This window comes from Bufo bufo, chromosome 4, assembly GCF_905171765.1.
Source record: "Bufo bufo chromosome 4, aBufBuf1.1, whole genome shotgun sequence".
Taxonomy (NCBI): domain Eukaryota; kingdom Metazoa; phylum Chordata; class Amphibia; order Anura; family Bufonidae; genus Bufo; species Bufo bufo.
This window is the reverse complement of record NC_053392.1, coordinates 336,543,510-336,568,819: the sequence shown is the minus strand read 5'-3', so window position 1 is coordinate 336,568,819 and position 25,310 is coordinate 336,543,510. Positions and strand designations below refer to the sequence as shown.

General features: G+C 43.7%; 1 protein-coding gene across 2 annotated transcripts in view; it reads left to right on the top strand.

Annotated features, from left to right (window-relative positions):
* The first annotated feature begins 15,143 nt into the window (after nt 1-15,143).
* The window catches only part of ZBTB24 (zinc finger and BTB domain containing 24), a 58,241-nt gene continuing 48,074 nt past the window's right edge, over nt 15,144-25,310 (top strand). For both annotated transcript variants that reach the window (XM_040428861.1, XM_040428860.1), the window contains exons 1-5: nt 15,144-15,212; nt 16,279-16,336; nt 17,788-17,925; nt 22,082-22,514; nt 22,680-23,130. In XM_040428861.1, coding sequence (XP_040284795.1) covers nt 22,095-22,514; nt 22,680-23,130 — 871 coding nt within the window. In that variant the 5' untranslated portion in view covers nt 15,144-15,212; nt 16,279-16,336; nt 17,788-17,925; nt 22,082-22,094. The remainder of the gene's footprint in view (nt 15,213-16,278; nt 16,337-17,787; nt 17,926-22,081; nt 22,515-22,679; nt 23,131-25,310) is intronic.

Genomic DNA, 25,310 nt, shown 5'->3' with positions numbered 1-25,310 from the left:
AGTAATAAAGTATGTAATAATATATGATCATTTGTCTGCTTAGTTCTGAAGTTTATAATATACTCTATAACTAAATATACATATACAGTAACCTTTAAAAAATATTAATGGGTTGTTCTGGAAAGTAATTTCCATTCGGCCATGCACAGTGTAAAATAAAATTAAAAAAACACCTGATCAAACTGTCCCAGGTCCTGCTCTGAGCCCCCGTCTCCACCGTTTCTGGTCCCCACTGGACCAAAAGTGTGACATCTTATCAACATGCGTGTTACTGCTTTGGGCTTATCAATGGTTACCGCTGAGGCCACTGATTGGTAAAAGGGGTAATGTATGTATTGATACTGTTCAGGTAAGTGACATTTTTGGGTAGTAGTCAGAGCTCTATAGCTTAGGGATTAAGATGATCAATTTAAGCACAAAATAACTGAAAACATATGTAACCACTGAACATCCATTACTAAGAGGGTGAGCACCCGGAGCACCAGCCACACGCAGCCGAAAACTGAACTGAAGCAGACAAGATCCGGTTTAAAAAACTGATTATTAAAAGGAATCGGTCAAGTAACACTTAACTTCTGAAGTAAATGGACGAGCAGGAACTCAGAAGAGGACCACACACCAGCACTTCCAATACCAAACTCAACCGCATAGCATGATGGGTGAAGCCAGACTAAATAGGGAAGTTGGAATGACCACTAAGCTACACCTGAGACAAGAGTCTCTTAGATCTTCTGACACCTGTCACGTTAGAGACCGTGACAGTCCCAGAGTGGGACAGAAATAAAGTTTAAAAAAAAAAAAGGGAAAAAAAGTGTTTTTAATAAGAAAAGTAAAAAAAGAAAAAAAACGCCCTTTCCACTGTTTTATAATAAAAAATATAAAAAAAGGAAAAAAACACACATATTAGGTATCACTGCGTCCGTGACGACCGACTCTATAAATATATCATCTACCCGTCCGATAAACACCATAAAAAAAATATATATATATATATATATATATAGAGAATGATGCAAATTCAGGGCAGCACACCTAGTAAAAAATGCTGGGTGCCAGCGGTGTCGACACTAGGTCCAAAAGTGTCAAATAGATAAAGAAATAAGTACACCGCAGCACATCCGTCTGGTGAAAAGTGGTGGGATCCTTTATTCACCCAGGTAGCGACGTTTCGGTCCGCTTACTGGGACCATTTTCAAGCAATGCATACATTACAATTGTGGGTTTTTATGTGGTCATCTCAATTTACATACATAAATGGTACTTAAACAAAATAGTGCAAATAAAATACAATACATTTTGAGTACATACATCCGAACATCATATAAGAGAGACAATGCAGTCAAATGCATGAATACATGTAGTTCAGATATAGGAAACCATCAGTGCATAAAATATATACTTATAACACTAAAGTGATGATCAGAATTAAATATCCAACGGGAATTAAAATTGCTGTTACATACATACACACAAACAGGCCTGATTGACGAACAGCTGAACGAGTTTTTGCTTATAGATTTTCCAGTTACTCCTTTATTTTATTTGTTACCTAAGATCCATAAAAGTTTACAGTGCCCACCCGGCAGACCTATTGTTTCTGGCCGTGGTTCTCTCTTAAGCAACGCATCTATTTTTCTAGACAAAATTCTTCAGGAATATGTAATTACATCTAAATCTTACATTAAGGATACCACGGATTTTCTTAGTAGGTTAGCAGACGTGACGATGCCGGAGGACGCCATATTGGCCTCCTTCGACATCGTCAGTCTGTATACCTCTATACAGCATAACATCGGTTTAGCAGTGGTAGAATCGGCCCTAGCACATTCTAACTATTCTACTGAGGCTCAAACTTTTTTTCTTGGATTGTTACGGCTGATCCTGTATAATAATTATTTCCTTTTTGGTGATGATTATTATATGCAGGTCAGGGGGACGGCCATGGGGACGAATGTGGCCCCCACGTACGCCAACATGGTCGTCTCTCATTTGGAGGAACAGTACGTCTATGTGTCCCACCACTTCAGCCATGTGCTGGGGTGGTGGAGATACATAGATGATATTTTTGTCATCTGGACGGGCACAGCTGCCGAACTACACATGTTTCATACATACTTGAACAGTTTGGTTCCGGATATACAGTTCACTTTGGAAAGTTCCGCCAGTGAGCTGCATTTTCTGGATGTTAATATCAAACGTATTGGGACATTGCTAAAAACCGAGGTCTATACGAAGCCTACTGACCGCAACACCGTCCTGAGGTATGACAGTGCTCATCCTCGGACGATGGTGCGGTCACTACCGTATAGCCAATTTACTAGAGTCAAGAGGATAGTAAGTGATACTAATACGCTTGACAGCACTTTAAACAAAATGACACAATCATTCAGACAGAGACATTATCCAGTATCAGTCCTACAACAACAATTAAGCCGCATCAACCAGAGAGAAAGAAGGGATCTTTTCCATGGTACAAAGAGGGACCAATCCCAAAAAATACCCTTCGTTTCCACCTTTTGTGAAGCCAGTACACATGTAGGCAAAATTATCAATAAATACTGGCCAATTTTAGGCACCGAACACAAAAATATCCCTGAACTTAATAATAGACCTATAATGTCATATAAGAGGGCTAGTAATCTTAAGGATAAACTAGTCAAAAATGACATAGGCTCGCAAAAAGGTGTACATCAGTCATTTCTAGCTCCCAAAAAGTGTGGCAGTTATCCGTGCCTTCACTGTGTAAATTGTAAGTACATGGTGAAGGGACGTGATTTCATCCATCCGAACACTGGAGTTTCATATCCACTTAAATTTTATTTAACTTGTGATTCTTGTTACGTTATATATGTTCTATGGTGTCCCTGCAAGCTTTTATATGTAGGTGAAACCACATGTGACTTCAAATCCCGCTTTAATCAGCATCGCTTTTCGATACGAAAAAAGCGAAAAGATTTGCCAGTCTCCCATCACTTTGCGAATATGGGACATGGGGAAAGTGATCTCAAGTTCATGATCCTAGACCATGTCCCCTTGCCACGCACAGGAGGTAACCGCATTAAAATGCTTAAAAAGCGTGAATCCGAGTGGATCTTTAAATTACAATCTATCAAGCCGAACGGCCTAAATGTAGAGTATAAACCTTGGTTATTCATATGATGACACGTTCTTGTATCCTTGTCGATCCCAGTAATGAGAAATTTGTTATGTTTTTAACCAAAATATATTTGGATAATATATATTTTTTTATTATTCACATTTTTCACTTTTTTATTCCACATATAGGACCTATGGATGGAAGGGTTCAGCTCAGCAGGAGGACAGATGTTCTGGATATGCGCGGTTCATCCCGGACTACATTGCATTTTCTTTTGTAATCACATGAATGCGTCTTTTGTATGCGCTTTCCTCTTTTGTTATGGTCAATTCTGGAAGTCTTTTGCCCGGTAAGGGTTAATGTAGGGAATGTTAGGGCATCAGCAGATGCTGCCCCCTCCTCCCTCATTTACATAACCCGAGTGATAGTGCATCGCTTGATAGCACATCACCCGACCCTGTACCCTGGGAAAAGCCTCCTGAATGACATTTGACCTTAGATGCTACTTTGTATTGATATCGTAACACCTTGTTTATAGTGCCGGTGACGCGGCGATCATGTGACACACCATTGTGAACACGTGACCGCCTTTCAACGACGTCACGGACATGCGCAAATCTAGTTCCGGGACGCCGCATCCACGAGACACAGCACGGAACCCTGTGTCCACCTGTAACCTGAGCTTGCCCGATTCCATACCAGGCCCTCCTACAACGTCACATTTACAGGTGACAATTATTTAATTCTGATCATCACTTTAGTGTTATAAGTATATATTTTATGCACTGATGGTTTCCTATATCTGAACTACATGTATTCATGCATTTGACTGCATTGTCTCTCTTATATGATGTTCGGATGTATGTACTCAAAATGTATTGTATTTTATTTGCACTATTTTGTTTAAGTACCATTTATGTATGTAAATTGAGATGACCACATAAAAACCCACAATTGTAATGTATGCATTGCTTGAAAATGGTCCCAGTAAGCGGACCGAAACGTCGCTACCTGGGTGAATAAAGGATCCCACCACTTTTCACCAGACGGATGTGCTGCGGTGTACTTATTTCTTTATATATATATATATATATATGTCAAAAAAGCCATTTTTGTTACCTTACATCACAAAAAGTGCAACACCAAGTGATCAAATAGGCGTATGTCCCCCTAAATGGTACCAATAAAACCGTCAACTCATCCCGCTAAAAATTAGCCCCTACATAAGAAAATCACTCAAAAAATTAAAAAAAACTATAGCTCTGAGAACATGGAGACACTAAAACATCTTTTTTTTTTGTTTCAAAAATGCTATTATTGTCACATGACCTAACCCCTCAGGAGAACGCTTTAAAAATAAATAATTAGAAACTGTGCCAAAACAACCAATTTTTTGGTCACCTTGCCCCATAAAATGTAATAATGAATAATCAAAAAAATTATATGTACCCAAAAATGGTACCAATAAAAACATCAACTCTTCCTGCAAAAAACGAGCCCCTGCACAAGACAATCAGCAGAAAAATTTAAAAAATATGGCGTTCAGAAAATGGAGACACAAAACATATTTTTTTTTCCAAAAATGCTTTATTATGTAAAACTGAAACAAACAAAGTACACATATTTGATATCATTGCATCCATAACAACCTGCTCTATAAAAATAGCACATGATCTAACATGAAGGTTATAAAAAATTTAAACGCTGCCAAAACAGCAATTTTTTCGTTACCTTGCCTCACAAAAAACGTAATATAGAGCAATTAAAAATCATATGTACCCCAAAATAGTACCAATAAAACTGGCACCTTATCCCCTAGTTTCCAAAATGGGGTCACTTTTTGGGAGTTTCTACTGTAAGGCTAATTTCACACGGGCGTTGCGGGAAAATGTGCGTGTGCGTTGCGGGAACACGTGCAATTTTTCCGTGCGAGTGGAAAACATTGTAATGCGTTTTGAACTCGCGTGAGAAAAATCGCGCATGTTTGGTACCCAAACCCGAACTTCTTCACAGAAGTTCGGGCTTGGGATCGGGGTTGTGTAGATTGTATTATTTTCCCTTATAACATGGTTATAAGGAAAAATAATAGCATTCTGAATACAGAATGCATAGTAAGATAGCGTTGGAGGGGTTAAAAAAAAATTTCAAAAAATTTAACTCACCTTAGTCCACTTGATCGCGCAGCCCGGCATCTCCTACTGTCTCCTTTGCTGAACAGGACCTGTGGTGACATCAATCCGGTCATCACATGATCCATCACATGATCTTTTACCATGGTGATGGATCATGTGATGACCGGAGTGACGTTGTCACGAGGGTGTCAAGAGCCACGTCTGACTCCGTTATACCCGGGGTCAGGAAGTTGCAGCGGGTTTGCCTTGCAATCCTTTTTGGCTCACTCAGGGATCCGTAGCTTCTCCTCCTCAGCTGTTTCTTGTCCAGCAATCCCAACCTCCTTATATTCCCATCTCCCACTTCTCTGGTTGCCAGATATAGAGCTTCCTGCCTGGACTTCTATACTGACCCACTGGAGCTGTGTAGCTGTGATTCCTGGTTGTTGTTCCAGAGCATTACCCTCCGGATCCCTGTTGGGCTTTTGTTGTCCGCTGTTGTCACCCACCTGGGATTATATGTTTGTCTGTATTGTCTGTCCTCTCCTTGGTGTTTCCCTTTAGTGTTAGTGGTGCGGACTAGTGTTCCCACCGCCCTATTCACTACGTAGGGCTCATCTCAGGGAAAGCCAGGGTTTAGGCACGTGATCGGCGTACGGGTGAGAAACCCGTCTAGGGACGTGAGGGCAGTCAGGTGCCAGCCTCAAGCTGAGTTAGGGGTCACCACCTTTCCCTCTCCCTTGGACTTGGCATTCCCATTCCCCTCCCTTTGCGTCACGTATGTGATCGGTACGCCGGTCATGACAGACGTCACCACAGGTCCTGTTCAGCAAAGAAGGAGACAGACAAGATGCCGGCAGCGCGAGCAAGTGGATTAAGGTGAGTTAAATTATTATTTTATTTTTTTTAACCCCTCCAGCGCTATTTTACTATGCATTCTGTATTCAGAATGCTATTATTTTCCCTTATAACCATGTTATAAGGGAAAATAATAATGATCGGGTCTCCATCCCGATCGTCTCCTAGCAACCGTGCGTGAAAATCGCACCGCATCCGCACTTGCTTGAGGATGCTTGCGATTTTCACACAACCCCATTCACTTCTATGGGGCCTGCGTTGCGTGAAAAACGCTGAATATAGAGCATGCTGCGATTTTTACGCAACGCACAAGTGATGCGTGAAAATCACCGCTCATGTGAACAGCCCCATAGAAATGAATGGGTCGGTATTCAGTGCGGGTGCAATGCGTTCAACTCACGCATCGCATCCGCGCGGAATACTCGCCCGTGTGAAAGGGGCCTAAGGGTGCATCAGGGGGGCTTCAAATGGGACATGGCATCTAATAACCAGTCCAGCAAAATCTGCCTTCCAAAAACCATATGGCGTTTCTTTTCCTCTGCGCCCTGCCATGTGCCCTTACATCAGTTTACGACCACATGTGGGGTGTTTCTGTAAACCGCAAAATCAGGGCAATAAATATTGAGTTTTGTTTGGCTATTAACCCTCGATGTGTTAAGGAAAAAAATGGATTAAGATGGAAAATCTGCCAAAAGCCTCATTCACACGGCCGTGTTCCGTGGCCGAGAGCGGTCTGTGGTAACACGGCCTGGATTCCTGTTGAGAGTAGGAGCGCACGGAGTCATTGGTTGCCATTACGCAGTGCGCTTCATGCCGCCGCTGCACTACAGTAATACACTATACGAGTGTATTACGAGTGTATTACTGTAGTGCAGCTGCGGCATGAAGCGTACAGCGTCATAGCAACCAACGCCATGCGCTCCTGCTCTCAACAGGAATCCAGGCCATGTTACCACAGGCCACTCTCGGCCGCGGAACACGGCCGTGTGCATGAGGCCAAAAAAGTGAAATTTAGACATTTCCATTTTCCTTTAATTCTTGTGGAACACCTAAAGGGTTAACAAAGTTTGTAAAATCAGTTTTGAGTAACTTGAGTGGTGTAGTTTCTACAATGGGGTAATTTATGGGGATATCCACTATGTAAGCCCCACAAACTGACTTCAGACCTGAACTGGTCCTTAAAGAGTGGATTTTTAAAATTTTCTTAAAAATTTAAAGAATTGCTTCTAAAATTCTAAGCCTTCTAACGTCCTAAAAAATAAAATTACATTTACAAAAGGATGCCAACATAAAGTAGACATATGGGGAATGTTAAGTAATAAATATTTTATGAGGTATCGCTTTCTGTTTTAAAAGCAGAGAAAATTAAATTTAGAAAATTGCAACTTTTTCAAAATTTTGTGTAAATTAGTGATTTTTTTCATAAATAAAGGTGAAATATATTGACTCAAATTTATGACTGTCATGAAGTACAATGTGTCATGAGAAAACAATCTCAGAATGGCTTGCATAAATAAAAGTATTCCAAAGTTATTACCACATAAAGTGACACAAATCAGATTTGCAAAAAATGGCCCGGGCAGGAGAGCGAAAACTGGCCCTGGGTAGAAGGGGTTAAAGGGGTTATCCCACTTTGCGTTTTTATACTTACCTGCTGCCACCGCGCGTTCACTTCCTGGATTCTGGCTGGGGGCGGGCTTCATCTTGATTGAAGTCTTCTCCCGGCCGCGCGCTGGACTGAACGCGCACGCTGCCGCGCATGCGTAATGTGACTTATTTCTGGCCAGTATAGTACAGAGCCGGCGTGCGCGTTCGCATCTCTGTACTATTCTGGCCGGGAAGAAGTCACCGTCGCGCATGCGCGGCAGCGTGCGCGGCAGCGTGCGCGTTCAGGACAGCGAGTGGCCCGGCCGGGAGAAAAGAAGAAGTCTTCTGGGCAAGCGCGACCATCGGGATTTTGCGGAAGAGCGGTGGTCGTAACCAGGGGAGACCGAGTCACAACAATGAGGTAAGTGGGGATGAATTTTCTCCTAATCGGTGGGAATTTGTTAATAAAGTATATTTACAAAAATGATCACTGTCAAATCATTAATAGATTTAACAGTGATCATTATGATGGGATAACCCCTTTAAAGCAGTGGCGTACCTACCATATAGGCAGATCACGCAGCTGCTATGGGGCCCGTGAGAAAGAGGGGCCCGAAGTGGAGGAGAGGCCCCGCCCCCTAATTGCTCCTGTTTATCTTTCTAAAGCTAAAGGACCTTTGATGATGTCATCAGAGGTCCTGTAAGGGAACTGCACAGTGTAAAGTGTAGTTCCCAGGTTAGAACAGTACATCTGCCAGGACCTGTGATGACATCATCTTCAACATCACAGGTCCTGCAGAATCTAGCAAAGGAACTGCACCAAAAATGGTGTAGTTCCTAGGTTTCAAAGGTATATCTGCCAGGACCTGTGATGACATCATCACAGGTCCTTCAACCCCTAACAGCAAGTATTAGAAGTTCACAAGCATCTCTGCATGGATCCATACAGACTGGAATGGAGTGGTAAGAGGAGGTCCTCCACTTTTCATCATTTACCCCCCCCTCCATGCCCTGTTTTTACTCATTGCTCACTCATGTATAATACTTCAGACAGGTACAGTGACCACTACCTCATGTACCTCACACACACACACAGTGACCATAATGTATAACTGACCACATATTTCTGTAAACACTGCATCTACAGTATTATACCTTGTATGCCTCACATCAATACACTGCTCTGTGTATATATATATATATATATATATATATACACACATACATGCACACACACTGCATATATTACACAGTATTATACATGCAATATGTACAGATATATAGTATATACCGCAGTGCACTGATATGTGAGGTACAAGGTATAGATGCTGTGTGTACAGATATCAGTACACTGCTGTATATACTATATATGTGAGGTACGAGGTATAATAGATGCAGTGTGTACAGATATATAGTATATACAGCAGTGTACTGATATGTGAGGTATGAGGTGTCAATACACTGCTGTATTTACTATATACCTGTACACACTGCATCTATTATACCTCGTACCTCACATATTACACTACTGTATATACTATATATCTGTACACACTGCATCTATTATACCTCATACCTCACATATCAGTACACTGCTGTATATACTATATACCTGTACACATTGCATATATTATACCCCGTACCTCACATATCAGTACACTGCTGTATATACTATATACCTTTACACACTACATAAATTATACCCCGTACCTCACATATCAGTACACTGCTGTATATACTATATACCTGTACACACTGTATCTATTATACCTCGTACCTCAAATATCAGTACATTGCTGTATATACTATATACCTGTACACATTGCATATATTATACCCCGTACCTCACATATCAGTACACTGCTGTATATACTATATACCTGTACACTCTGCATCTATTATACCTCGTACCCCACATATCAGTACATTGCTGTATAAACTATATATCTGTACACACTGCATCTATTATACCTCATACCTCACATATCAGTACACTGCTGTATATACTATATGCCTGTACACACTGCATATATTATACCCCATACCTCACATATATCAGAACACTGCTGTATATACTATATACCTTTACACACTGCATATATTATACCCTGTACCTTACATATCAGAACACTAGGGAATATACTATATACCTGTACACACTGCATCTATTATACCTCTTTTGTGTGCCAGGGCTGTTTTGTATTCCCAATCCGGCCCCGGTGGCATAAATTATAAAACGCAGCAGCAAGAATAGTTCATGGAACAAAAGGAGGGGCTATAAAAGGGGAATGGGGGGCCAATTTAGATTCCTGCTATGGGGCCCAGTGATTTTTATGTACACCCCTGGGTTAAAGGTATGTATAATAGAACAATACATAAAAAAAACACATTATAGCAAAAAGCCATCATATTGTTATTCCAGAACAAAAAGGTACATGTTCTTGCACCTTATTGGGTCCCGTCAACCTCTGGACCCTACAAGTGCTATGCAGTGGCGTACCTACCATATAGGCAAACCACGCAGCTGCTATGGGACCCGTGAGGAAGAGGGGCCCGCAGTGGAGGAGAGGCCCCACCCCCTAATTGCTCCTGTCTATCTTTCTAAAGCTAAAGGACCTTTGATGATGTCATCACAGGTCCTGTAAGGGAACTGCACAGTGTAAAGTGTAGTTCCCAGGTTAGAACAGTACATCTGCCAGGACCTGTGATGACATCATCTTCAGCATCACAGGTCCTGCAGGATATAGCAAAGGAACTGCACCAAAAATGGTGTAGTTCCTAGGTTTGAAAGGTACATCTGCCAGGACCTGTGATGACATTATCACAGGTCCTTCAACCCCTAACAGCAAGTATTAGAAGTTCACAATCAGCTCTGCATTGATCTATACAGACTGGAATGGAGTGGTAAGAGGAGGTCCTCCACTTCTTGTCATCCCCCCCCCCCACGCCCTGTTTTTACGGATTGCACACGTATGTATAATACTTCAGACAGTTACAGTGACCACTACCTCATGTACCTCCCACACAGTGACCATAATGCATAACTGACCACATATTTCTATAAACAATGCATCTACAGTATTATACCTTGTATGCCTCACATCTATATATATATATATACACACACACACTGCATATATTAAATAGTATTATAGATGCAATATATACAGATATATAATATATACTGCAGTGCACTGATATGTGAGCTACGAGGTATAATATATGCAGTGTGTATAGATATATTGTATATACAGCAGTGTACTGATATGTTAGGTACGAGGTATAATAGATGAAGTGTGTACAGGTATATTGTATATACAGTATTGGATTGATATGTGAGGTACGAGCTGTAATTTATACCTCATACCTCACATATCAGTACACTGCTATATTTACTATATACCTGTACAGACTGCATCTATTATACCTAGTACCTCACATATCAGTACACTGCTATATATACACAATATATCTGTACACACTGCATCTATTATACCTCGTAGATCACATTACACTACTGTATATACTATATATCTGTACAGACTGCATATAATATACCCTGTACTGCACATATCAATACACTGCTGTATATACGATATACCTGTACACACTGCATATATTATACCTCGAACCTCACATATCAGTACACTGCTGTATACACTATACATCTGTACACACTGCATCTATTATACCTGTGTGCCAGGCCTGTTTTGTAATCCCAATCCGGCCCTGATGGCATAAATTATAAAACGCAGCAGCAAACATAGTTCATGGAACAAAGAGAGAGGCCTGGAATGGGTAGTGGGAGGGGCTATAAAAGGGGAATGGGGGCCCAATTTAGATTCTTGCTATGGGGCCCAGTGATTTCTAGTGCTATGGCTATAGTTACGCCCATTGGCAGCATAAGTTAGTAACCGATCTTCAGTTCCACCTCCTATCGAAAACAATGCGAGGCAGAAACAACGCAGCAGCCAGTAAATAAATACCAGAATAATCATGTTGATTTTTTTTAGGCTGTGTTTTTTTTCACCCCTTTTTTTTTTTTTTTTTGCCTGTCCTTTGCCTGTTTTTTTTTCAAATGGTGTGTTTGCCCACGGCATTTTGACTCCATAGAGAAGGTGATGTGAAGACACCTGAAAGAACACCAAGAGCTACAGCATGCTGTGCTTTTGAAAATAAGCCAGAAAGAAAAAAAAGAAAAAATACCACCTAATTAACATAAATACTTTTGTCTGGCCTGCATTTCATATCTCCTGTAGACCTTCAGGTACCAACTGGAGTTGGAGTTTTTGCCACAAAAAAACCTGCAAAAAAGCCACCAAAAGTGCAGAAAAACATGTGAAAGCATACTTACAGAAAGAGTCACATGAAAAGAGGCTCTTTATGTGTAAGGCTGTCTTCACACATTTATTCCGTTTTTTGTTTTCCTGCTTTGTCAAAGGTACAAAAAACTAAAATAACAGAGTGTCGGATGCGTTATATCATGGCCACACTTGGACTAAAAAACAACCCTGGCAACCAAACCCCACCAGCCCACATTCAATACCAGAAAATACGGTAGTTGTGCACATACAGCACTGCAGCAAAATGTTCCTCACTTGGTCATGACCATTACCTCTCTCTTAACCCTTTAAAGGGAGTCTGTCAGCACTATATGACTATATACAGCACTTACATGGTGCTGTAGCACACCTATACAGGATTCTAATGGTACCTTTGTTATATTCTTTAGACTTCCAGAAGCAGGAAAAACTACATTTATTTCATATGCAAATGAGCAGTCGCAAGTGCCCAGGGGCGGTGTTCCGTGTGTAGGTGCCCAGGCTGCCCTGCCCTTTTAACAGTTACTCCTCCCCCAGTCTCTTCCTTTGCCCGCCCTCCTATTCCCTTGTGTCATCCCTAGGTCCGGCCGAGATCCCGCGCCTGCGCACTGCTTCGCCGGGCCGGGGCATGCACACTGCAATGCCCATTTTGGGTACGGCATCAATTCAACTAGTGCGCATGCGCCAGCCGGTGAAGCAGTGCGCGGGATCTCGGCCGGACCTAGGGATGATACAAGGGAATAGGAGGGCGGGCAAAGGAAGAGACTGGGGCAGGAGTAGTTGGTAAAAGGGCAGGGCAGCCTGGGCACCTACACACGGAACACCGCCCCTGGGCACTTGCGAGTGCTCATTTACATATGAAATAAACGTCGTTTTTCCTGCTTCTGGATGTCTAAAGAATATAACAAAGGTACCATTAGAATCCTGTATAGGTGTGCTACAGAGCCATGTAAGTGCTGTATATGGCCATATGGAGGTGACAGACTCCCTTTAAAGGGGATGTCTCACTTCAGCAAATTATAATTTTTCATGTAGACAGTTAATACAAGCCACTTATTGTGATTCTCCATATTGTCTCCTTTACTGACTGGATTTATTTCTCCATCACATTATACACTACTCATTTCCATGGTTATGACCACCCTGCAATCCAGCAGTGGTGGTCATGTTTGCACACTATAGGACAAAGCACCGGTACCCTTTTTTATAGTGTGTAAGCTACCGCTGCTTATCGAACACAAGATTTATTTATTTTTATATGTTAAATTACATGATACAATAATGCCATAATAAACATGGCAACCCTAATCCTACAATTAAAGGAAACCTGTCACCAGGATTTTGTGCATAGAGCTGGGGACATGGGGCTGCTAGATGACCGCTAGCACATCTGCAATACCCAGTCCCCACAGCAAATGACCTGATATGAGTCCTGTGTCTGGAGATGAGTCAAGCGGAAAGGAGCCCAGCACCGCCCCGCGTCCTCCGAATCTCCTCCTTGCTGGCTGACGTCACAGAGCTGGAGCGCCGAAATTTCGCGATGCGCGAGCTAGCGCATGCGCAGTGTCGGCATCATGTTCATTCCCTGTGCTGGAACAAACTACGCATGCGCTAGCTCGCGCATCGCGAGATTTCGGCGCTCCAGCTCTGTGACGTCTGCCAGCAAGGAGGAGATTCGGAGGACGCGGGGCGGTGCTGGGCTCCTTTCCGCTTGACTCATCTCCGGACACAGGACTCATATCAGGTCATTTGCATATTGATCAAAAAGGTTTTTTAACACAATAAAAGCACACAGAGCTATGGGGACTGGGTATTGCAGATGTGCTAGCGGCCATCTAGCAGCCCATGTCCTCAGCTCTATACACAAAATCCTGGTGACAGGTTTCCTTTAAAGGGTTATCCAACCACTATAATGACCCCCCTGATGCCGGGGCCCCTCATATAGGTTATACTTACCCTGATACCCGCACGGCCACCAATGAATCTGCCCATCGCGCTGGTGAAAACATGTGATGGGGTGGGGTGTGTGCATGGGCAGCCAACAGTCTGCGACACTATCTGATTAGCGCAGTGTCTGCAGGAAGGGCTTAGTGTCGCCTCCTAGTGGCAGCAACAGCTATACCCATGGTCTTCTGTGTTCCCCAACGAGCAAGAAAAGCTTTTTTCCGTTGAAAATATGCTTTTTTAATGAAAAAAAATAAAAAAATAAAATCTCCCCGACATGTTTGGTATCGCCGCATCCATAACCACCCGCACTACACAAATATCATAAAAATTGTCCCCTACGGTAAACGCTGTAAAAAATAAAATGCCAGAATTGCTAATTTACTCTTAGTCGCCAACCAAAAACCTTAATAACAAGCGATCAAAAAGTATTATTTACCCCAAAATGATACCAATGAAAACTACAAGTCGTCCCGCAAAAATCAACCCCTCACACAGCACTGTAGGAAGAAAAATTTAAAAGTTATGCGTCTTTGGATGCAGGCATGCAAAAACATTTTCTTCTTTTAAAAAGAAAAAACATTAAAAAAAAAACAATTTGTACTTGGTATCACTGTAACCGTACGGACCCAGAGAATAACGATATTGGGTCGTTCATGCCGAAAAATTAACGCTGCAATATTTATAACGTAAAAACCCAGTAGCAGTATTGCTGTTTTTTCCCCATCTCCCTCCCAGAAAGAGTTAATAAACGTTATTCAGAAAGTTATGTAAACCCCAAAATGGCGCCAATAAAAATGACAACTTGTCCTGCAAAAAAACAAGTCCTTATACAGCTGCATGGACGAAAAAATACATAGCTCTTGGAAGGGGACGATGAAAAAAGAAAAGAAAAACGCTTGGTCAGTAAGGCCCAAAACAGGCTTGTCACTAAGGGGTTAAAATCAGAAGAATATACTACTAATACATTCTCATCAACAGCCCTGTTTGTGCGGACAGCAGTAGGAACGTTGTACGAATCCCCAGTCAGGTCCTTTGTCTAAAGGTAATCCAGTACTTTCATTTCACCACTAGATGGCGCTGAACACCCGTTAGCGTAGTTCCTCCACAGAGCACGTCGTCCCCTCCCACCACAGTAGAACCTGACCTTTCTGATTTGAATCTGCCGCCCACACTTCCGTTGTTTTCGGGGGGAGTGGGCGCGGTCACGCGCCTAGTGACGCCATCACGGCGCGCGGTCACGTGGAAATGATGTCATCCGCTACTGTGTCGAATCTTCGGTTCTGTATCCAGGTAAGAAAAGGCTCATGTCGCGGAGCGGTGCGAGTTGTCTCGGTCGCTACCGCACAGTTCCATGCGCCCAGGTTGTGTTTCTGATCTGAATAGCGGCATTCCGCTTTCCTTTCCGGTCCTTCCGCGCGCGGGTCACCGGGTCAGCACTGTAGAGGGAGTTTGCGTCTGATACCGTTATAAAATACCTGTGATAACGGGGACAGCGGAGAGAGACGCTGCGTTTGTCCTATGATGCACGTTGTTAGCTTTTCCTTTATGCATTATTATGCGTCGCAGCAGGTTTTCTTCTCCATTCACACCTAAAGCTGCATTCTAGGGTAAGTTCCCACCTGCATCAGAAGCTGTGTTCAGGAAAGCCGGAGTATGTTGGCACCTGTTACATGTCTAAAGGCTACTTTCACACTAGCGTTTCTATTTTCCGGTATTGAGATCATAGGTCATAGGGTCTCAATACCGGAGAGTAAATCCGTCCTGGGATGCAAAGCAAAACAAGTCAATGGGGACGGATCAGTTTTCTCTGACTTCCCACTGACTTTCAGTGGTGTTTATGACGGATCCGTCTTGGCTACGTTACAGATAATGCAAACGGATCCGTTCAGGGCTCTCACAAGCGGTCCAAAACGGATCAGTTTTGCCCTAATGCATTCTGAATGGATAAGGATCCGCTCAGAATGCATCAGTTTGCCTGCGCACACGATGTAAGTCAATGGGGACGGATCCGTTTTCACTGACACAATCTGGCACAATAGAAAACGTATCAGTCTCCCATCGACTTTCAATGGTGTTCAAGACAGATCCATCATGCCTATATAAGATATAATACAAACGCATCCGTTCTGAACGGATACAAGCGGTTGTATTATCGGTGCGGATCCGTCTGTGCAGATCCATGACCGATCCGCACCAAACACGAGTGTAAAAATAGCCTAATCTGTTAGATCACGTCTGACAGCACAGGGCAGATAAACAGCTGTCTTGCCAAAGGCAACCAGCAGACGTTTGACAGCAGCTATGTACATGAATGGAGAAGGTATGAAGTAACTATAATCGCTGTTATCTGTTTCAGGGCTGACATTGCGGATCTGACTGCATACTGCCACATTCAGGCCCAGTGGAGATTCCAGGTACTGTGTGTATGGTTGTGGGCGCATATATATAATATATTTATGTACACAAATAATGGCGACTTCTGAAACCTGATCATCCCCTTTAAAGGGAGGCCGTCAGCACATGCTAAACTGCTGACAGCCCTAGGTCGGGGTTAGGGAAAGCAGGACTAACATACCCTTTGTGGAGCTTTTCTCATCAGGAGTAGGGAGAATGTGAGGTTTTATTCTGCCAATTTCTGGTCTTCCAAGTGTCCAGAGTGGAGCCTCTCGGTAAAGTGCTCTCCGCATTGAGCTGCTATATAGCCCATCCCTCTGCTATGGATATGTCTTAAGTATCTGATAGGTGGGGGTTCGACACCTGGGCCCCCCGCCGATCAGTTGTTTGAGAAGTTAGCAGCCCTCGCAGTAGCACCTCAGCTTTCTCTCTGCTTTTCCTAGGCCAATGACAACGCATTCATCTGTCTCGTGGCCTAGGAGCAGCTTAGCCCCATTCAAGTGAATGGAGCTGAGCGCGATACCAAGCAACAGCCGTTACACAGTGTACTGTACTGCACTGTGCTGTGCTGTGCTTAGCAAGCATGGAGAAGGCCTGTCGGACTCCCACCGATCAGTAAAATAAAATCTTGGAAAACCCTTAAGCTGCATATTCACACTTGTTTGTCCTCCTCTTTCCATCCCATAGAAAGTGCCAGCAGCAGTTTGGCATGGTCAAAAGTGGCGACACTCCCTTTAACCCCTTTGTGTCAGACCTATTTTGGGCCTTAAATGGGCTCCTAGAATGTGAATAGAATGGGTTGCATCCAGCGGTGGGGGGCCTTGTTTAATTACACTGCTCTTTGGCGCCTGCAGTACAGTAGTGAGTGTTCCTGTCAGGCTGCTCAGACATGATGACATATCGCACACAGGATCTCCTTGTTACTATCTTTATTACAGCAGGAGGTCTGCTGTACAATAGATAGTAGTAATGAGATCCTGGGTTTGATATGTCGTCATGTCTGAGCAGCCTGACAGATACGTGGGCAGGATCGCCTTATCGCTATAACAAGGATGTAATACTGCACTCTGTACCTGTCAGACTGCTCAGCCATGACTACATATCACACGCAGGATCGTATCATTACTGGTAATGAAGATTTCCTGTGTGACATTGTCAGATGAAGTAACAATCTCCACTGTGATGCATGTGCCAGAGCGCTATGAGGTCCTGCAACCCCCACAGCTGGATGCACCCTGTCCTATTCACATTCTAGGATGGGTTGCTAGCGGTTATTTTCTATATTATTTATTTTTAACAATTGTGTGTGTGGGGGGGGGGGGGTGAATAAACCTACACATATTTGGTATCTCTACATCTATGTATGAATGCTGGACAAAAATAATATTCACTATTGCAATTTTTCTTTCTACCACCCAAAAAGTGATCAAAAAGTCATATGTACTAATGAAAACGACATGTTGTCCTGCAGGATAAAAAGCTCTCACGCGGCGCTGACAGAAAAGTTCAAAGGTCGCTTCCCCAGAAAATGGTGATACAAAAACAAAATTATTTTTGTTTGTTTGTGCAAACTTAGTATCAACGTAATTGGGCTGACCCACGAATAAAGGTAATGCGTTATTTATGCTACATGTTAACATAGTTACATAGTTTATAAGGCCGAAAAAAGACATTTGTCCATCCAGTTCGGCCTGTTATCCTGCAAGTTGATCCAGAGGAAGGCAAAAAAAAAACCTGTGCGGTAGAAGCCAATTTTCCCCACTTAAAGGGGTTGTCCAGGATCAGAGCTGAACCCGGACATACCCTTATTTTCACCCATCCAGCCCCCCTGAGACTAGCATCGGAGCATCTCATGCTCCGATGCGCTCCCTTGCCCTGCACTAAATTGTGCAGGGCACGGGCTCTTTTGTTTATCATAACACACTGCCGGGCGGAAGATTCAGTGTGTGATGTCACCGGATCTGATGGGCGGGCTTTAGTGCTGCCCTAGCCGTTTTACTGGCTAGGGCAGCGCTAAATCCTGCCCATCAGTGCCAGTGACGTCACTGGGCTTCCTGGCAGCCCCATTGAGAGCCCCGGTACGTCACCGGATCTCCAAAAAATGTCTTTGCCCTGCGCGATTTAACGCGGGGCAAAGGAGAGCATCGGAGCATGAACTGCTCCGATGCTCAAGTCAGGGGGGCTGCCGGGGAGTAGAAGAGGATATGTCCGAGTTCAGCTCTGAACCCGGACAACCCCTTTTTATGGGGAAAAAAAACCTTCCTGTCTCCAATCAGGCAATCGGATAACTCCCTGGATCAACAACCCCTCTCTAGTAGCTATATCCTGTAATATTATTACACTCCAGAAATACATCCAGGCCCCTCTTGAATTCCTTTATTGTACTCACCATCACCACCTCCTCAGGCAGAGAGTTCCATAGTCTCACTGCTCTTACCGTAAAGAATCCTCTTCTATGTTTGTGTACAAACCTTCTTTCCTCCAGACGCAGAGGATGTCCCCTCGTCACAGTCACAGTCCTGGGGATAAATAGATGATGGGATAGATCTCTGTACTGACACCTGATATATTTATACATAGTAATTGGATCCCCCCTCAGTCGTCTTTTTTCTAAACTAAATAATCTTAATTTTGATAATCTTTCAGGGTACTGTAGTTGCCCCATTCCAGTTATTACTTTAGTTGCCCTCCTCTGAACCCTCTCCAGCTCTGCTATGTCTGCCTTGTTTACAGGAGCCCAGAACTGTACACAGTTGCTTTCTTTCATAACAGCACCACACCTGTCAACAGGTTGTGTGTGGTATTACAGCTCAGCTCCAAACACTTCAGTGTAGCTGAGCTGTAATACCAGACACAGCTCATGGACAGGTGTGGTGCTGTTTTTGGAATAAAGCAACAATGTTTTTGTTTCTTGGCAACCTTTTTTTAAGACATAATTGTTTGTTTGTTTTTTTTGTTTTTTTCCTTCATTCCTTCCATAAAGATTAACATAGACCTCCAAAATGGTACCTCTTTAAAATTAAACTCGCCCTGCATAAAACAAGGCCAGAAAAATAGAACTGAAAAAATAAATAAAAAATCAAGGCCTTTGGAATGAGATTTAAAAACAAAACAAAAAAGTTACGGTACTACGTATTTGAAGGGTTAAAGTTCTGTAGTTGACATTTTAAAGCAAATTAAGTTACTTTAAAAAATAAACTCAAGCCCATCATCATAGCAGCATATTCTTGAATTCCATCTTCAGCAGATGATAAACGCATGCAACCAGAATAGAGTGTAGCATTATTGGAGTACTTTCACACTTGCATTGTTGGATTCCGGTAGGCAGTTCCATCGCCGGTGTAACGTTATATTTTCCTACCTTGTAAGATTTCCCTACCCTCGTCACTTCCGGTCGCACTGGACATGGCGTGAGGGGGTGTGCCGCGCCGCGCAGGCGCACAACGACTGGGTAGGGAAATTTCACAGCAGAGTGCACATGCGCTGGGAGCCTCGCCAGCGGTTAGGGTAGGGAAAAATTATGGGTCAGTGCGCAGGCGCTGTGATTGGATGGATGTTCTCAGCTGGACACCGTCCGACACTGCACATGCGCTTGCAGCCTCACCAGCGGTTAGGCTAGGGAAAAGCACTGGCCCGTACTTAATTTTTCCCTTCCCTAACCGCTGGTGAGGCTCCCAGCGCATGCGCAGTGTCGGCCGGTGTCCAGCTGAGAACATCCATCCAATCACCACGCCTGCGCAATGGCCCATAATTTTTCCCTACCCTAACCGCTGGCGAGGCTCCTGGCGCATGTGCACTCTGCTGTGAAATTTCCCTGCCCCGTCGTGCGCCTGCGCGGCACACTTCCTCACGTCATGTCCGGTGCGACCGGAAGTGACAAGGGTAGGGAAATCTCATGAGGTAGGAAAATATAACGTTGCATTGGAACTGCCTGCTGGATCCGGCAATCTGTATGCAAACGGACAACATTAGTAGGCGGATCCGTCTCACAAATGCATTGCAATACCGGATCCGTCTCTCCAGTTGTCATCTGGAAAAACAGATCCGGTATTTATCTTTCTCACATTTTTTAAGATCTGCACATGCGCAGACCGCAAAACCGGATCCGTTTTTCCGGAACACTTGGGATGGATCAGACATTAATGCATTTCAATGTAAAATAATTCCCAATCCGGCATTCTGGCAAGTGTTCCAGAATTTTGGAGCATGCTGCGGTATTTTCTCCGTCCAAAAAACGTTCAGTGACTGAACTGAAGACATCCTGATGCATACTGAACGGATTGCTCTCCATTCAGAATGCATTAGGATAAAACTGATCAGTTTTTTTTCTGGTATTGAGCCTCTAGGACGGAACTCGATACCGGAAAAGAATAATGCAAGTGTGAAAGTATCCTTAGCTGTCACGTAATTGCTGGGGGGACAGGTATTCTGCACAAGCTGCTGAGTCTTAGCAGACCCAGATCAGCTCTGCAGTGAGCCTTGCTAAAACGTCTAGGTGCTGTCTTAACCCTGTATCTGGGGCTAATATGTCTGCTAAGTTACAGGAGAAATAGGCCAACAAAAATAAGGGCTACAAATTGTAAAAAATAAATTAAAAAAATTAAGATAAAAAAAAGTGAGCATAAAGTATATATCCCCCTATATCAAAATGGCTGCTATTGAAATAAGATGTCATTTTTCTAGACAAAAAAGGATTTTAATTGCACTTTGCTCTAATAAAAAGTAAAAAACATACTATTTTCTCCTATATTTTTCATATTTTCTGGGTATAAATAAAAACAAAGTGCAATAATAAAAATGGCATAAAAGTAAAGTGCCATGTATCACCGCATAAAGGCACAAAAATTCTTTACATAGCCGAACAGAAAAAAAAAAGTTCTAGTTTTCAAGGGTGTCAAAAAGTTAAGGTGTTTTCCTGGCTCCTGATATAGACGGTCTATCCTCAGGAATAGGTCATTAATATCCTATCAAGGGTCTGACATCCACTGATCAGCTGTTCCCTGCTGTAACTAGCACTATGAATGGAACAGGAAGCACAGCTCCGTTCAAAGTGTGGTGGCCGTGCTGGGTTACTGCATTCATTTCAATGGATGCTGAGCTGCAGTAACCCTGTTCCATTCAAAGTATTAGCTCCAGCATCAGAGGCTGCAGAAAACAGCTTAAAGGGGTTCTGCACTTTGTTTTAACTGATGATCTATCCTCTGGATAGATAATCGGCTTCTTATCGACGGGGGTCCAACACTCGGGACCCCCACCGATCAGCTGTTTGAGAAGGCAGCGGGGCTCCAGCAGCGCCACGGCCTTCTCACTGTTTACCGCTGGCCCAGTGACGTCACGACTAGTATCACTGGCCTGGGCAGGGCTAAGCTCCACTCAAGTGAACAGAGCTTAGCCGCGCCCACGCTAGGTGATACTAGTCGTGACGTCACTCGGCCAGCGGTAAACAGTGAGAAGGCCGCAGCGCTACTGCCTTCTCAAACAGCTGTTCGGTGGGGGTCCCGGGTGTCAGACCCCCGCCGATCAGAAGCTGATGATCTATCCAGAGGATAGATCATCAGTTAAAACAAAGTGCAGAACCCCTTTAATATCTGATCGGTGAGGTTCCAACACCCCACACCTTCACTGATCAGATAGTAATGACCTAGGATAGGTCATCAATATCAGGAGCCTGGAAACCCCATTTGAAAAACAGAAAATGTGCCTGGTCAGGAAGGGCGAGCTTTTGAACTGGTTAAATTTCAATGTTTTTTTATTTTATTTTGTAGGCCTCTTCAAACAATGGAGGACACTGTTCCTCAGGTGGAGTCAGAGGCAGAAGTGCGGATTAATATCCACTCGAGTGGTCATACGGGCACCGTGCTCTCCAGTTTGGAGGAGCAGAGGAAAAAGAACTTCCTGTGTGACATCACGCTCGTAGTTGAGAATGTGGAGTATCGGGCACACAAAGCTCTGCTCGCTGCTACCAGTGAATACTTCTCCACGATGTTTGCCGATGAGGAGAATATCGGCCAGTCAATATACGTCATAGAAGGAATAGTGTGTGAGGTTTTTGAAACCTTGCTGCAGTTCATTTACACTGGAAGTGTACACGTGAGTGAAAAATGGCTCAAGCAAATCGTGGGAACTGCACAGGTCTTGAAAGTAAACAATCTGGTGAAAGCGTATGCGGAATATCAGGAGAATCTACACAGTCGAGAGGCCGACGCATCTGAGAATCTACACAGTCGAGAGGCCGACGCATCTGAGAATCTACACAGTCGAGAGGCCGACGCATCTGAGAATCTACACAGTCGAGAGGCCGACGCATCTGAGAATCTACACAGTCGAGAGGCCGACGCATCTGAGAATCTACACAGTCGAGAGGCCGACGCATCTGATAATGGAGCAACAGATGAAGCAGATGATCCTGTATCAAAGCGTAAACGAGGAAGACCAAGGAAAAACAGTGATCAGACCAACACACAGGCTGAGGAGAAGCAGATGGACCAAGGAGATGTCCCGGAAAGTATTGAGGACACCTGTTATTCCAATGGAAACATTTTACACGAGCAGGAGGTCGCCGATTTTGCTGCGGAGGTGACGTGTGACTTAAATCCCAAGCCTCCAGAAGAACAACCACAACCAGTACTAAAGAGACCTAGCAAGCGCAGACCACGGAGGTCCGTTAAGCTGCAAGATTATAGACTTGGTGAAGAACGTCAATCATCAAAGCGTGCGATCGGCAAAAAAAAGCCCAGTCCTGAAGTTTGCAAGGACTGTGGAAAAGTGTTCAAGTTCAAGCACTTCTTAGTAATGCACCGTAGAACTCATACAGGTACAACTATTTTAGTTTTTGTTATATACTGTTGAATAATTCATAATGTTCACCAGTAGGTGAAAGGTATGTTTTGTGCATAACTGATGCTCATTCATCGGCACTGTTACACCGCCAGATAATTGCTAACAAATGTTCCTAGGAATGCTTGTTAGCGATTATCTGGCATATTCTCGCCCGGTGTAAAGGGCCCTTTATGTACGCAATGCCATTAATCACTGATAACCCCTCCTCACTGTACCAGTATCCCTTCACAGATGGTGGAAAAAGCAAAGGTATAAATTACAGGTTTTACTGACTTTTCCCACAAAAATACATTCTGCTCAGCTCCTCCTGCTCTATAACATGCTGCCTGCAGATTGCACTGCATTTTCTGGTGACAGGTCCTCCTTAAACCTAGAAAAATTATAGGACATTTCACACAGACAACATTTTCCTGACTTTCCCATACTTAAAGGGGTCGGCCACCCTAAGTATCAAAAATTCAAAGTGCCCCAGACAATAGCCCAATCTATGAAGTATTTATATCCTGCTAAATGTGCTGGCTATAGGTCATTTTTCTAACTTGTTCAAAATGACACGTTTCCCTGGAGGAGCTCCCTCATACCGGCTGTGTGGGCGGAGCAGCTGCAAAGTGAAAGTAAATATCCCAGCAGGCATTGCAGCAAGCATGTTCAGAGGAGCAGTCACATGACATCCCCCGCCCACCTGTGTTCCCATAGAGACAAGAGCCCCTCAGACTGCTATACATAGAAAGAACCCCCCAGTCCCAACAGTAAAGAGAGGTCACTACCCGTCCCACACAGGAATGTGATGCTAATGTATCATACATATGTTTCTGGGGGGGTACCCTGTTCATAAACTTGCTGTGGGGCTCAGTCATTTCTAGTTGTGCCACTGGATGTAAGCCATGAATAGAGGGGGAGATTTATCATTTCCCTTGCTTCTGAAACGTGGTGTTAAAAAGTTGCAAACTCTGTTTGCGACTTTTTAACTGCCCCTTTTAAAAAAAAAAAAATGGGCGTGACCAGTCACCCCAACAAATTTATGTAAATCCTTGCCCGTTTTCTGACTGAAATGAAGCTAGAAATCTATCGCAGCTCTGACCGGTCATAGATTTCTCTTTAGGTGCACAGACTGCCCGAGGGGGGACATCTTTGTTACACAATAAGGGTCCATTCACACGTCCGTTTTTTCTTTCCTGATCTGTTCCGTTTTTTCAGGAACAGATCTGGACCCATTCATTTTCAATGGGTCCTGGAAAAAATCAGACATTGAGCTGTCCGTTTTTTTCCAGGACCCATTGAAAATGAATGGGTCCAGATCTGTTCCTGAAAAAACGGAACAGATCAGGAAAGAAAAAACGGACGTGTGAATAGACCCGAACTCTGATGAATAAATGTGTACAAATCGATCTGCTCACATAGCGAGGAGCCTCCTGTCCATCATCACACGACTTGCTCCCAGCTGATCGCCTAGAAATCATCTATGAATATATTGAGTATAATGCCCCTTCTCTGTTTCTGCAAAAAAAATAAATCGCCTCCTCCATTCGCTCGCGCCACTGTGAGCACCCCCTGCTGACTGGAAGCTCAGGACAGGACCTGCGCTCCAGTGTGATGACTTCTCGCAGGTCCTGTCCTCCAGTCAGCAGCATGAGCAAATGGAGGAGTTGGGGGGGTAAAGGCTACACTAATAAGCGCTCCGCAATGGAAGTGCTCATTAGTAGCAGTCCTGTTAGGAAAATACAAAATTGCCAGCAGGGCCACTAAAATACCGGCCTTGCCGGTGAGATACTGGCTGGGTGGCAACCCTAACTGGAGAAAGTGAAGACAGGACAGCGGCGGTGCTCGCAGTGCCAGGCCCCGACCTGAGGGCCCCCTTGCTAGCCCAAAAAATTGATGAAAAACTGCAGCACTCCCAGTCTTGAATCCAATTTTGTTTGGCAACGTTTCGACAGCAGCGTCTTTCTCAAGATATATAATGTTACAAGTGAACACTAGCACATATTTATACATCCTACTCAATCAGGATTGGTTGGGGGGCTGTCCCAAGGTATCAGAAATAACCCCTCCCTTTAGACAATTCCACCTGTGATATCCACAGTGACCTCATTACCAACAATCTACACGTGTGACAAAAATCCATGTATAAACTAGTACTACACAACACAGCTGAGC